Source organism: Hypomesus transpacificus, chromosome 9 (assembly GCF_021917145.1).
Source record: "Hypomesus transpacificus isolate Combined female chromosome 9, fHypTra1, whole genome shotgun sequence".
Classification (NCBI taxonomy): Eukaryota; Metazoa; Chordata; class Actinopteri; order Osmeriformes; family Osmeridae; genus Hypomesus; species Hypomesus transpacificus.
In genome coordinates this window covers 10,268,611-10,283,936 of record NC_061068.1, presented here as the reverse complement: position 1 = coordinate 10,283,936, position 15,326 = coordinate 10,268,611, and the positions used below count along the sequence as shown (strand labels likewise).

At 37.6% G+C, this 15,326-nt stretch overlaps 1 protein-coding gene across 2 annotated transcripts; it reads right to left on the bottom strand.

The window, feature by feature from the left end:
• Positions 1–4,962: 4,962 nt before the first annotated feature.
• LOC124471198 (homeobox protein Hox-C11a-like) lies at positions 4,963–14,116 on the bottom strand. Of its 2 annotated transcripts, XM_047025603.1 has the most exons (3): positions 13,444–14,116; positions 12,064–12,292; positions 5,408–5,468 (listed from the first exon to the last, which is right to left on the bottom strand). In XM_047025603.1, the coding sequence occupies exons 1-3, from the start codon at positions 14,114–14,116 to the stop codon at positions 5,438–5,440; spliced, it is 933 nt and encodes a 310-aa protein (XP_046881559.1). In that variant the 3' UTR covers positions 5,408–5,437. The 2 variants fall into 2 exon arrangements, 1 of the variants encoding a protein (XP_046881559.1); XR_006956495.1 differs by lacking the exons at positions 12,064–12,292; positions 13,444–14,116 and adding an exon at positions 6,705–7,307 and having other exon boundaries at positions 4,963–5,468.
• Between the last annotated feature and the right edge of the window lie 1,210 nt (positions 14,117–15,326).

The window sequence follows — 15,326 nt, the reverse complement described above, 5'->3', positions numbered from 1 at the left end:
TGCAAATAACGTACAGTTATCAGTAGCTCAAGAATTGTTTATTCTTTCGACATAAGCCTACTCACACGGATATTTAAGACTATCGACTTGTTCATGGAGTAGAGGTATCGGCTATGTTGCCGAGAACATGAGGTACTATTTTTTCATGCAGTTTGTATAGCTCATCAGAATTTAAACATTTGGATTAACACAAGGGATGATGACCCATTCGTTCAGATTGCATCAATTTAACCTATGAAACAGACTACAAAGCCTATTAAATTGCTGACGTATGTTCTGATTCATATAAGACTTTGTGTATCACATACACTTGAAGAACAATTGACCCAATGAGTCTAAACATGGAGAGACCGTTCACGTTTTCATCTACCCTAAAGTGGTATGGGGAGCATTTGATTGGTAATAAACGTGTAATCAAAAAACAACAACCAAGTTTTTCATTTCCTATACATTTAAACCCAATGTGTTACAATGCACCAAAATGTATCATCGCTATCATAAACTATGTATAAACTAATACATTCGCGAAACCAGTGCTTTGTTTCTTCCTGAAGTAACCTGGATGTGGACAGCAAGTCTGTTACTCACAATTGAAAGGTACCTGGTAGTTTATAAACTTGTGCTGTCAATATCAAAATATAATTTTAAATAATATGCTTTTTCCACAGAAGGGCATATAGATTTAAGTTTAAAACATACTACTCTAACCACAAACTTCAAGTTTCGGCTGCCAAAACTCTCTTAGTCTCAGCACCAAGCCTACTAAAACACACTAAGTTGGTTATGTCAATGTCACATACCAAGTTATCTCACAAAGACAATACATTGCGACTTTGCCGTCTCTTGAGTTACAATGTTTATAGCTTAGCTTTGGAGTCATACACATTATGATAGCCTACGAATAGCATATGCCTAAAGCCTTGGCTACATGAACTTCTTGTCGTTTTAGCCTTCTACACATTGCGGTGCAGTGCATAATGAGCATCGTGATCATAGTTCTGATGAGTTCTGAGTTAGATTAGTTCCGTAGGCCTCATTCAGGATTTCGAATAATAAAGATTCGAGTCCTTGCATGTACATTCCTGTGGATTTATAGTTATGCAGAATAGTTGTCTTGGTTGCTTTGTTGGCAATATGTTTAATTTACTGAGAAACTACCACCACAAGGCTTTAACAAAATTCTCATTAATGGGCTTCTAAAACTATGCCATTGGCTAATGAGATGATCATTAAATGCTCAAATATAGCTATATTTGCATAAATATACAGAATATGTAGGCCTAATAAATAAGAGGTTAATAAAATAATTCTTCAACATGGGTTACGCATAGGCTACACATCTTTGCTCAGCAACCGTTTCCCTGTGCAATAATGTGTTAATGATTTCTTGATTTCAAGTCAGTAACTGTGCACTGTAATCGACTTTGTGTTCTATGTTGTTGTCATTGTCGGATGTCTTTCAAATATAAACATAATTTGCTATGCTAAATATGATAAATCTATGCAAATCAAATAACACATTGATGATTTGCAACCATTTAGTGGGAAACATTGTATCGTTGGTACGTTTATTTAGTTTTCAAATGTTTGTTTTTGGCTATATTAAAATTAACATTACAATATATTTGGGCTATTTTCAATGTATTAAAGATCCAAAGGATGTGCATAATCATTCAAAGAAAGTAACACAAATGTTTAGTCAAGCTTCTTAAATTCTAGACATTTATGTTTTGGTTTGGCAAGAGTGATTTAAATTTAGATTTTAACTCTGCTGTACCTTTGCTCATGATCTTTTCCAGACAGTTTACAGCTTTGTACGCTGTTAGCCTGCGCATGTGCTGTTTAGTTTTACTTGAAGATCAAATTCCTCATGTTTCTGCCTCAAATGTTTAAATAATATGACATTTTGTAGGCCTACTGTTCAAAAGAAACAACACACACCATAGCTTATTTGGATGTGTTCTGATATATTCAAAAACATCTCATTCTGAATGTTAAATGAATACAAAAATGATATTGCTATTAAAATGTCACTGGACCTGTAAAATATACACACACTCACACACTCGTGCGCCATGTGTTTTAATGTCAAAAGAGTTGAATCCCATGATTCCATTATGCTTTCTGAGAGGACGGGTGAGCATATTATGCAGTATAAAGACAACACATGACAAGTACGTGAGCCTTGACTTCACCTACTTTTCAATTAATGTATTAGCCCACATAATGCATTGAAAAACTATAAACCTGAACAATCTAACAGAAACTAAACAAACAAAAACACTAAACAAATATAATATATACAATATTTATATTTCAGTGGAAACATGCATAACCACAGTGATAAAACATAATCTGTGTCGTTGGACTAAATATTAATTGATTGCCAGTATCCTTATATTTCTTACTGTATTGCTTGAAAACTAGATGGTCTCGACAGATAGAACACTGCATGTTATAGTTTTAAACTCTTTTAAAATTGTAACAGCATTGTCTCCTTGCAATACATTCATTTGTTTATTGGCCGAGAAATAAAATGAGAGAGTGAGAGAGACATGATGTTATATAATTCCGACACTGACCGGCCAAGAGGAGAGAAATATGCCACTGAGTTAGAGACAAGTCTTTGCATGGCATAAGCAATTATAGAGTGCTTAACAGCATGTTGTACAAATGCACACACCCTCTACATTTATATCTCTGGTGAAGGATTACGTTCCAGCCATCGGGGTCGCAAGAATGCTGTTTATTACGCACGTTAATTTGGTGGAGTTGGAGTAACATTCCATACTCGTAAACACATTTAAAGGCGCCTCCTTAATGTCTAACTGTCAAACGTTTTCATAGGAGGCCTGGTAGTAGCCTATAATCACTGCATAAAGTTATGATCGTGGGTGAAGAGTCAAGGCCTAAGAAAATCTTCCATAGGTCCTTGTGGTTTTCCCACACAAAATACATGTGTTGGTCATCTGAAATATGGAGCACTCATGGGTAAAATAAAACGGGATATTCTGTAATATTGTAGGAACACTCGCAATGATAACGAGACAACTCACTGAAAGATCAAGGTTATATATAATTTCCATAGGCTACATTCTACCTTTTAAAATGATGATGGATAGTATAAGTACTGGCTTTGCAAGTCGTGTTGTTGTCTCAAAATTACGCATATTTAAATGTACATATGGGACAATTATACAGAGTAGCATATAAAACAACACATCGACATAATCATTTCACAGATAAAACCACAACCTGAAGTCTATGTACTGGGCTAGCCTATTATGATCAAGTCCAATCACGGAGACAAACACTGCTAAATGTTCCCAGAGATTGCAGCAGCTCTGTCGCTTTTATAGATGTCTGGTAGGCTACAGCTACACCTGAAATGCTTCGGAATGCAGAGGACCCTGTTTTAAAACACCTCCGGTCAATAATTTCGTCTGCAAGCCCAACTATAGGCCTTGGCTATCGGCTACAACACAAAGCTATAAAGGTCTCGTGATGTTTACAACCCCAATTCACATACTGAAACCCATAGACACTTTAGTACCCACCATGCACCCAAAGAGCAAAGAAAAAAATATCCTTGTGGATAGCCATGGCTTGGTTCATTTACGCCATTTGCGGCCACTTTGGCGGAAATTGACGCCCTTGATGAAGGCAAACTGACGTAATCAAGGCAGTTTCTTGTTGCCGAGCCAGGAAGTCCATCCCAACAACATGAAACTACCTAAACCACGCATCAGCTGAACTTTAGGGGACAACTGCGTAATCAGTGTATGCAATTTCTGATGGGCTTCCTGAATCGAAATTAATTTAATGGGAGAATTAGAAGATAGTATAGGCTTGATATATGTTTTGTAGCCAGTTCATCCCAATTTTAAATCCTACGATGCTTCCGTAGCCCACTGCATTGGTGACATGCCACACCAATAACAAGTACATGCCAACAGACTCCTTTATTAACCTTGCACAGTTTAGCCGTTTACCTTTACAGTCCCTATAAGAACATGCACATGGCGATACCTTTCATGTCAATGTGAGCAGTCCAGTAATGACGAGGCGATCATAGTTTTTAATTTGTGAAATTAATCTACAATAAACCAATCACTGACTTTTTGTGCAGGTGTACAACAATAATGTATTTTGGCTAAATTATATTGCGCATGAAGGAGAGATGTCACAAATAATCCGAAATCACCGCTCGTGCAACATCGCCTAGTGCATTGCTATAGGCCTAATGCCGTACAAATCTAAAACACAGTTCTATAAATACATAGAAAATTCAGTAGAAATAATTGTTTATTATGATTCCAGTTAAAACATTTCTAAATATACCAGCACGAGACATCATCTTGTTCAAAGCAAAGAAAAAAAGGGGTAAGTCCTACCTCGTCTTGCAACTACGGGGACCTTCTTAACATTGATACTGCTCCATTATACATGTGATTTCCTTTCCTTGTAATCTTTTTTCTATACATGATCCAAAATGTTGGTTTTCTTTCCAGGAAAAGAGCGTTCGCACACTACAGCTGAAGCCGACCCATGGTAGCCCGCGGCAACATCGGTGTAGACCTCCTCCTCGTCACCTTTTACGCTTCTAACTGCGGCAACGCACATTATATTTGAAGATCATAAAACCCACTTCAGGCGCTACACTGCATCCATCCTGACATTACAATTTTATGACTTTGACTTATTGTGGTCACCTGGCTAATATTTAAATCACCGTTCTGGTTGTCTTTCCATTGAAACTACCCTACACACCCAGTCATCCCATATGGCAAGTCATAGCCAAAGGACACGAAGGGAGAGGACACAAAGAAAAATGATGCCTCAGTATCCGTTTAATTTCTTGATGAACTTGTGTCTTTAGTCTTCCTTAAGATAGATTTGAGTCCAAATACAACATATTAGCTACATAAATGTATCGGAATACATCTCACCATCATCAAATAATCGCATTTGGAACAGTATAATAAGTGACAGTAACGACACAATTCTAAAACAAAAGTCTTGATTAACACACATTGCAGTTATCTTTCATACAAACTGTCACGTTTTGGAAACATTTAAGGCTGTAAGGTAGTCTATATTTTGTGACCTACCAATATGTTTTAAATGACCAGCATGTGTGATCTCTCATGTTAGCCCTCTTGATTATGCCACTTTTCCTTTATGTGATATTCCTCACAGCACAGTGAGTGGTTCGATAAATAGACATAGACAAAATCCTGTTAAATATCTTCAGCTTTGTACGTCGATTCTGGAACCTGGTTTTGTCATGTGTCAGATACATTTACACCATATCGTATCTCCAGGTGGCGCTCTCGAGTCAAATACGATAGAATTCCACAACAATAGCTCCATTGCCGGTTTTGTATCGGGACCGTCCACTTCTCGCCGCGAGCCCATTTTCACCGGCCTTCTCCAACTAGTTGTACAGTATGCCTACTGCATGTCCCCTGAAAATTTAACAAAATCGTGGAATTATCAAAACAGAAAATGGGTTACAAAATTGATATATTATGTAGGTCTAAAGTATTTTTTAGAATAGTTCTCCATATATTAATAATGTAGGTTAAATAACCATTGGCTTCAAACAACATAATCTATATTGAAATTAACTACCTGAGTCGATAAACAAATAATCCTTATTTGCATTTCGATCAAAACGAAATAGCTGAATTCTATATGAATACAACGTTGCAGAGTTAGTTCCTCTGTGGGTAATGTTGTGTATACTAGGCCAATGCTATGTAAACTCTGTCGATATGTTCCATACAAGCTACATAGAACACAATTGTGTCAGTCTGTTAAATACTTATTTCACATTTTGAGAAAACAATTCGGAAATAGGTATCTTGCAACAGACGAACTAGCTGCTTGTGGCTTAACTATTGCAGTTTCGTTTTAGGTTGTTTCATGCTTGTTTGCAAACAACCGGACCGTTATCAATAAAATAGCCAGTAAGAGAGAGAGCCCGCATACAACTTGGGCCCTTGTTTTCTTTTACAAACATCAGTCTCGAATACATTCTTGCAAATGTCGTTTAGTATCACCAACTAGTTGATTTTTAATTAGAGGACAATAATTATTGACCTTTAAAACTATTATTTAGGCTCAAAATCTCATTTTGAATTATGGGTTATGTTTGACTATTAAAAGGCTAATTATGCGTTCATTGTGCTTTACATGTTATAATAGCCTATTTTAAAAGGTTTGCGTCTATTAGAATTAACATGCTATCATTTACTAAATGTGTTACCACATTACGATGTAGCCAACACCAAGAAGCCACTATAAAGACAGCTGCCGCATAGGCCTAAATGATGTGTGCAGACATTATTTCAATCTGACGCAAACACAATTTACTGATGTTTCTACTAATAAAGCACTTTTAGGCTTCCCTTATTTTGGAAAAGACCTACAATGATCACTTGAAAACAAATACAAGAAAATGGCTGGGATTGCACAATAGAAAATACAAAGAATGCAAAAGTATCATAACAGCTTGAACTTTCTCCACAACAATTTTAGAATAAAACTGACAAAGACATTCATCAATGGAACTCGAAATATAAAGCCTATCCAAACGAACCATAAATTCTATATAATGATAAAGGATATGATGATAAACTCATAATTAATTTGTATTTGATGAATATCGTACTTGTGCGTGGATGTGTGAGTGTGGTTACCTTTAACATCCCTGTTTGAATTATGTCAGTTTTAGGAAGATATTACTTTACGGTTTCTGCAAGAAAAGGAGTCCTTATCGGTATACATCCAAGTTATAACGACTCAGGATTTTGTGTGCATGTTTAGAAATTTAACTGACATCCGCGTCCACTCTCCTTTGCATGCTATCTCTGACTCTCCGTCGAGCAATCCAGTCGAAGATACAGTTTTTAAAACGACATGTATTCGACATTGTCCTGTCTCAGTCCTCTTTTTATCTTCAGGACGTGGAACTAACTATCGACATGATGGAAAAACAGACAAACGGTCGGACATCGGCATTTGCAAAATGGGATAGGCTACATACATGTATATATATATACATATATTTTGTCCCTTTTGTCTGAGATTATGCTTCCATTTTGAGAGGGTGAAGACGCAATTCCATCATTCTTATGCATCAAACATTCTACTCTGTCGCAAATTTCGGAGTAAACTAAAATCTTCTTGCACGCGGATAATCCTCTTTACAATTGGTTTACATGAAATGTGCAAGCAATGTATTTTAGCATTTATTTAATTGAGATATAAACTTTACTGAGTCCTTTACGAAGATTATTATCTTATGATATTTGAGACGGGGGTGGACCACAAAACACCAACTCAATGGAGCAAGAACCATACCACGTGACTTTGAGACCAATCGGAGATTGAATGTGGCCTTGGCGCACCAGACTTAGTGACGACAATGAGGTCAAGTTTTGGCAATATCATGGTGAGGGACGCCATCTAGCAGGAATAACATCGCAACAACAGCCATCTTGTGAAAACCAGCTGTGAATACACAAAAAATGCAAAAAGGGAAGCAGACAATGGTTTGCCTATTGATTGTGGTATTTCCTTGTTTTGTAGTGACTATCTAACAGAACACGTCCATCGTTTTCCATGGACTAAAAGTAGGCTTATACTTTGTCTGACTGCCTAAACCGTTTGTCCAGTCAAACGTTTACAATGCAAACCTACTTAGCCTTTAGGCTGAAGTTAACATGATAACATGATAATAGACGGCTATTATAAAATGTAATAATCTTCTCCTAGATATTGTACAATTAAAATTAGGACGCATATCATAGGCTACTGAAGCCGTTAGACTCAAAAAGGTATTAAGAGATATAGATTATTTTAAATATTTAATATTTTGTATTTAATTAGTTTTGAATTGACTTCGTTGACCAGCAGCCATATTTTCCATTTGAATCATAACTATTAGCCTATAAACAGCCTATAATTAAATAATGAAATGGTATATTTCAATGTCTTGTTAGAGTAGAACCCACTACAGTAGCCTAATTTACATAATTATTCGTACTGATAATAGACAAATGTGGTTTCACTAAAACCTTTTGTTATTTCATTCAAACTGGATATAACGTTCCTCAGACGATTTAAATGACAAAACATGCCTTGTACGATTTAAATGACAAAATAACAGACGAACATGTTTTGGTAATATCATCACCCTTTGGGACATGTCATTGATTATTCCTCATATATAAATATAAACAATAATGGCCGGGTTTCCCAGATTCGTTAAGAAGTTCTTAACGCCAAGAGCGTCTTAAGAACTTTCTAAGGGCGCTCTAGAACGCTCTTAGAACGTTCTGAAGAAGATCTTAGCGTTAAGAGCTTCTTAACGAATCTGGGAAACCCGGCCAATATCAATATAAACATTAAGCTTTTTAGAAGTGGGCCGATCGAGAGGAATATAGCCTACTGTCATTGTATAGCCTCATTTGGTTTTCGTTCCACGCTCCATAGGCTAGGCCCTACTTCTATCCTCACGCTATTGGTGGACATGCTCCAAATGTCCACTTATATGCTACCTAGGCTATATTTTAAACGACGTCCCTTATAGGCTACATGCTTGAGTACTGATTGATAGGAAATGACTATACTGTAACCGTATGATGTATTTTCAGTTAGGCTAGTAGCCACTTATCAATCAACGAAGTCAGATACATTTTATTGGACACATTGCAGTGTTAAACCTAATAATAATGCTGCCCGGTGGGGTATAAGATATTTAAAGGTATTCAACTTACTGTCTTAAAAACATTATATACATCAGAGACTGGACTGTGGTTTAAACACTTGTCGTGCAATGTCCATAACACTGGCACTCACAGAAACACATGGGCCTATACGTATCTGTTTCACTGTACCAAATCAACTTAATTTATGGTAAAACATGTTAGACTTACAGACGGACATTATAGGCCTCTAAAACGTATTGTCCACATGTTCAATATGTAACAATATGCCTAGCCCACTTTCAAGACTGTAAATTAGATCCTTCAGTATTAGTTAGACCAATGCGTAATTTGGAATCCACATCGATGGATTATTATTCAGTTTAGACTACTGTCTGACGCAGAAGCGTCTGGAAGCCAAAATATCAACCCTTTCGTAACTCCAGACCATTACAAAGCACAGAATGATTTTGTTAGCCCCAATATAATCATAAATATATATTGTAGGCTGTCATCTACGAATCCTACCTGATCACATCAGTTTCCTTTGTATGTCTCGATTACATACGCCAATATTGTCCAATTCACACATTTGAATAACGTTTGACACCACGAGACAAAGCATCGTCTCCTGCACCAGATACCTTTGGTCCAGACCCAACGCCAAATGGGGAAAAGGAGGGAGCAAGAGGTGCACGATATCTGATACCGTGAGAGGGTCCCAGAGTTGTGGAACAGCCTGCAGTCCAGGTCCAAGGTCTCCCGGCGGGGAGTGGTAGTGTGAGAGTCTTGATCTCAACACTGATCAAATCCCCACATTAACTTCTCTTCTCAAGATTTCATCACTAATATATAAGTTAAATGGAAGGAATAATATTACATGTCAATAGCCGACTTCTTATTTAAATGTCTGAAAAAGGAGTGTAGCGAAATCTATTGACATTTAAGATGTGTTTCTGAAGTTTCACACGCAATTTTGTTATTTTTGTTAACGCATTCAAGGAACATTGTATAATAGAAGGCTGAAAGACGTCTTGTTGCAATCCATGCAGTTTTGTCTGAAAATTGCAAAAATTGTCATGTGAAAAACAAAATAAGATAGAGATAGAAGGAGCATATAGCCTACATTTAAATTTTATCATTTAGCAGACGCTCTTTTCCAGAGCGATTTACAGAAAGGACAGGGACATTCCCCCCGAGGCAAGTAGGGTGAAGTGCCTTGCCCAAGGACACAACGTCATTTGGCACGGCCGGGAATCGAGCATAGTGAATATATAGTGAAAACATAATTTTCACATGTATGTACATTTAAAAAACCGCATTGCTACTCGCAGATTATTGTGCTTAGTCAAGGCTGCAAAATAGTTCTAATCTTTTGAAATCTTGACGACAGTCGTTTAGCAAAACTACCACCATTAACCAATATATAGAAATACTGCATTACTTTTACATGAGAAAGGTAAATGCTGCACTAGCGAAGTCCACTCATTTACCAGTTGGTAGGCCAAGCCACATTTCCGTGGGGGCAACACATTTCTGATTAAACTTTATTGCGTAAGGTTAAAGGTGATGGCCTTGACTTCAGAGAAGTTCAAAGACAAAACTTGTTTTGCTGTCTTGCAAATTAAATATTTAACTTTTGCCTCATCGCATGATGTCCAGACTGTGTGCCCATACAGCCAAATCAACACATCAACCAAAGACTGGAACGTAGACCTATTTTGGTAAAAAAATGGGGAACTGTGTGCTATGTCAATTTTTGATGGAAGTGTATTCACATGAGAATTGTGTATCTACGTAAAGTGTTTAAATTGCGGTAGCCTGTCCGGTTTTTGCGTCCATAGACATCGTTAGCAATCTTAAACATTTAGAGCGGAAGGAGTCTCACTTAACTGGGCAGACGGAGCAATAAAGGGGTGTTTAGTGCCTCAGTCTTGATGGCAGTGTCTAGACTGGACTAGTTTTGGATATGTTCAGCTTTTAACCTAGCTCTATCTCTCATGACAAATTCCTTTTGCATAGGTAGCGTTAAAAATGCTCTGCACATTCTTGTTCTATAGCCACTCCTTTTCATTTAGGCTACATTTAGCCGTTCATACTCGGACGAAAATCGAAAATGTTTTCACTTAAAAAATGTGCACATATTTCTTGACAAATTGTACCCCAGCCTACTTGTAACAATCTTGCAAGAATTATATCAAATGTGATGATTGACAGTGGGCTATAAACCTACGCCTATCTTTATTTTATTGATTTGTGGACACAGATTATCTCACCGAGCTCAGTCCTGTATGCTTCACTCATGGTCTATGTGAACTCTTAAAGGGCATGTAAGATATTACATTATTATTATGTGGAGTATTATTGATAAAAGGCTGTGACGGCAAGGGTCTCCTTTGGCATAACTGTTTGTAGATGTAACCCCAAATAAGAATTGTTGGTATGAATGTAAAACAAGCTGCTCCGTGCATGATGATGAAATTATGGTCCTGAATATAGAACGAAAACTCTCCAAACTCTCTCTTTATTTTAGAATCCATATTCGTTTATTTTCATGTTACATTCTTTTTACTCGATGCATATGCTATATTTGACGTAATCTCATAACGTGAACGGCAAGCAAGGAACTTAAAATCCCATTCTAATAAACCATGAGGTCCTAAGATTTAACTTAGTTTTAGGAGCTTGCTAAAATAGACAAGGGATAAATGGACAAGGAAATTAAATGCATCGCTTTTATACAATCAATACAGACTATTCAATCTTAAAATGTCTTCTGGGTAGGATAATACATCTGTGTAGCCTATAGGCTATATGACGAGTCTATAGTCTATAGACTCGTCATACTATACGCTAGTTGTCCTCAAGTCGGCTCATTTTGTAGACAAACCTATCCGCAAAGTCAGTAGGCCTATGCCTATAATTGTGAAATGGCTAGAGAGAGAGTTTCAATTGAATTGCACGTTATAGTAAATTATGAAGAAATGGACGAGTAGGCTTAAACACATCGTCAGCGATCATTTTTGCCAAAATGGCAAAACTGGTGTTGCCATATTTATAGGCTGCAAATCTTTGAAGGAATACATTGCCTGTAGCCTACAGACAAGACATAAACTATGTTACCTCAAATGTCTCAGCATATCGTTCTCTGGTGTCTTGTATTTTGTTGTCTTAATTGTTCAAAGAAATGATTACCAAAATAACCTTATTCATATTTGATTATCATCCCAGCGTCCATCGTTTCTGCCTATAACCCTCTTTCAGAAGTCGATCTTCTTTTGCCTTGTCCTCCAAAGCAATCAATGTATTGTGTGTGGCAGTTGAGATTATTATTAAGTCCATAACTCACAGTAAAGGATTGCCAGAAAAGTATTGCAGGCGATCTCGGCTTAACTTCTTTTCTTTCATTCGGCGATTCTGGAACCATATCTTGACCTGACGATCAGTTAGGTTTAGCATTCTGGAGAGCTGAAGCCGTTTCTCTTTGTTGATATAAACATTAAAGAAGAACTCTCTTTCCAATTCTCGAATCTGGAACTTCGTGTATGGACATCTCTTCTTTCTTGTACGTGGAGTACCTTAGGGTGATAGTGGAAAAACCAGAGAATTATGATTGAATTGAGACTGAATTATGATCAAATTGTATTTCACAAGCAAACCCTAACGTATACTGGGCCAACGTGATCAACGTGTAAGAATTCAAAACAATTCATGAAATGATTGGGATGGTGTTGTCTACAACATGTTTTTAACACGCAGTAACATCAGCACATTACGTTTTTTGTCGTCGTAAATAAATAGCATCTTATTGCAAACCTTTTTTCACTTATCTCTAGGAGATATTGACTGCTTACAGCCCCATCTAGAAACACATTAACATAGGAATTACGACTATATTATGTAACTTGATGTTACAGTATTCATCTAATGTTATGATTGTAGCTAACTAACCCGTGAAAGATTTTATACTGATTAGGTGACACAAATATGAATCAACAAACACCTTTAAGAGCGCTTGGGCCTGCTTAGCGCAGGGAGATAATAGTTTCTGTAGGTTATCAGTGTTCGGTAGGCTGCGTGCAATTACCGCAGGCTATATACCATGAATTAACCTAAAGAAGAATAGCCTAATTTTGATAGTTGTTGATTAGATAGAAGTAGCCAAAAGCCTAACTCTTTATTTCATATTCATCACATTTCTAATACAATTTTTGAATTGCAAACCTCCAAACCAGTGTACTTTTTGGAGTGTCCATGTGCATTTTGAGCAGAATGCTTTTTAAAACACTAAATATTTTTTTATAACAATGATCTGATCGTCCAAATCAGCGTTCACCCAATGCTCACCCATGCAGGATGCAGAGACTACTTAAATCACATACGCCCAAAAGCAGTGTTCTGCCCAATTGCTTTTTACACTTGACAGGCTGACGAAACATCCCTTAAAACAGAGCAAGTTCATGATCAAAGTTAGCATTTGTCACAATAGCGCGCTCTTAAACTTTCACAGACTGGAATAGCTGCGCTTGAGTGTAACATATCGTTTTTTCAAAGTCTTTTCCCATCGTAAAAATTCTTCTTGTTGGAAGAAAGAGCTTTGTAGGTTATAATAAAATCCTTTGAATGCTTATAAAACTCCACATAAAATCTGACCGACAAAACACCGGGCTAGTCCCTTAACCTTTTCCCCATTTACAGCTTCGATACCTACTCGAGTGGTTGGTTTTGCTGGCGTTGTCCTCCTTCGTACCCGATGAGGAAGCACAAGAACCAGAATTTGTGTTTTCTTCCTCATCCTCTGGGTCTTTCTCCTGATCTGCGGCGCTGGGGAGGGCGGCAGGCGCCTGGGACGCCGAATCGAGCTTACTGGAGTCGCCCTTCGGGGCACAGTTCTCTGGTGAGCTATTTTCCGCTCCACAGTGTGTGCTTTCGAAAAAGCGGTCAAAGCCTTGTGGAAGAACATTGTTTTTTCCAACACCCGAGTAGAAGCCAGTGGAAGGGTGGTTGGAGCCAGGGTGATGGTGATGGCTGTACACACTCTCGTTTTTCATCAGCATTTCTGTCATGGTGGACGATGGCGGAAGGCAGTCTCTGTGTACCAATTCCTCCCCTGAGTAGCAGGGCGCATAGTTCCCTCTGTGGTGCCACTTACTTGAAGGGTCCAAACCGTAGGAAACGTCCCGTACCGGTTGCACTTGTGAGAGGTTTGTTGAGTAAGGATAGGTTATTTGCCGTGACTGTGCCTGTGGCAAAAACGAGGAGACAGCAGAAAATTCGGGGACGTAGTAGGTGCAGCTTGGGAGGTATAGGTTAGACGCGCAGCTCGCTCTGTCCCCGAACTCGGAAGTCCTGTCTTTTCGCGTCTGTGAGCAAAAGTTGCCCAGATTTACCGAGTTAAACATCGTAGTTCCCCTTCTCTTGCACCAAGATAGATGTTTAGGATTCGAACTGCAGAAGGAGAAAATTTAGAAAGGCGAGATGACGCGCTATCCGTCTAAGTCGCCCCAAGACACGTGATCGAAAGTAGATATTGTCATATATCAATTTGGAACACTTACATGCGTAGGAGTGGTTCACTTAGGTAAGATATAGAAGGTTCAAACGATTGGTTTTCAAAAACCGCATCAGTATGGGCACCCATATCAGATATCTTACCCTTTATAGCCAAATCTGAATATCTATAGGTCATAACACGCTAAATTATAGATACTATGAATTAAAAAAGGTAAGGATGCTTACAAGTCACATTCTTGTTTTCTAGGTCTACTTTAGTTTTTCTAAAAACTAAACTAAAGTGCAGTAAAACACGTCCCCAGTTAATAACATTGGCATTTCACCTGGATTTTCAATTTAGAAAATTAACGAATTTATAGTTATATGCTATCATAATTCTAGTTTGAGTGACATATGAAAACTGTTTTATTTATTGATTTCAGGCTAATCCTGAAATCTGAAGCCAATCCTCATGCGTTGGGATGTTTTGTGTATATGCCAGTCATTATCATGATTTCGTTTTGTCCAGAAGAATCAATAGAATAAATAAGAATAAGAATAAGAACCTAGCCTAATTGGTCTACTGCCAGTAGCCTCACAATAGTGCATTGTCTGACGACGTGAAACACTAGGTCAACACAACAATACGAAAACATTGGCAAAATCATTGCTTAACTTCATAATTGCTGTGTGTGGGGGTGTGAGGGTATTGGAGTAGGGGGATGTACGAGGTAAAGTTGAAGAAAAAATACAGGAAAGAAAGATACGTGTTAGCGCGCATTTGCGGGTGTAGTTAGTCATCTTTATGTCCAGTGTACCCATTTTTTGCCTTTACTTTTCAACCTACTGTACTGACTAGACTGGGCGAAATGAATTTGGCAAACAAACTCTGAAAAAGTCTTTACAAAAAATAACTAACATTGTACTCGGTGTATATGAGTAGGTTAAATGGTCTGAAGTAGATCTTTACTCTTTTTAATAAATGGGGTTTGTCAAGCCATTTGTCATTGTTCCCTGTGCATGGCCATACCTCAACGAACATTTATAATCATAAAAAAGCTTATATTCCTCTTGTTTTTGTGTAAAATCGCATCCGTGGGACGATGTGTTTATTCTGTA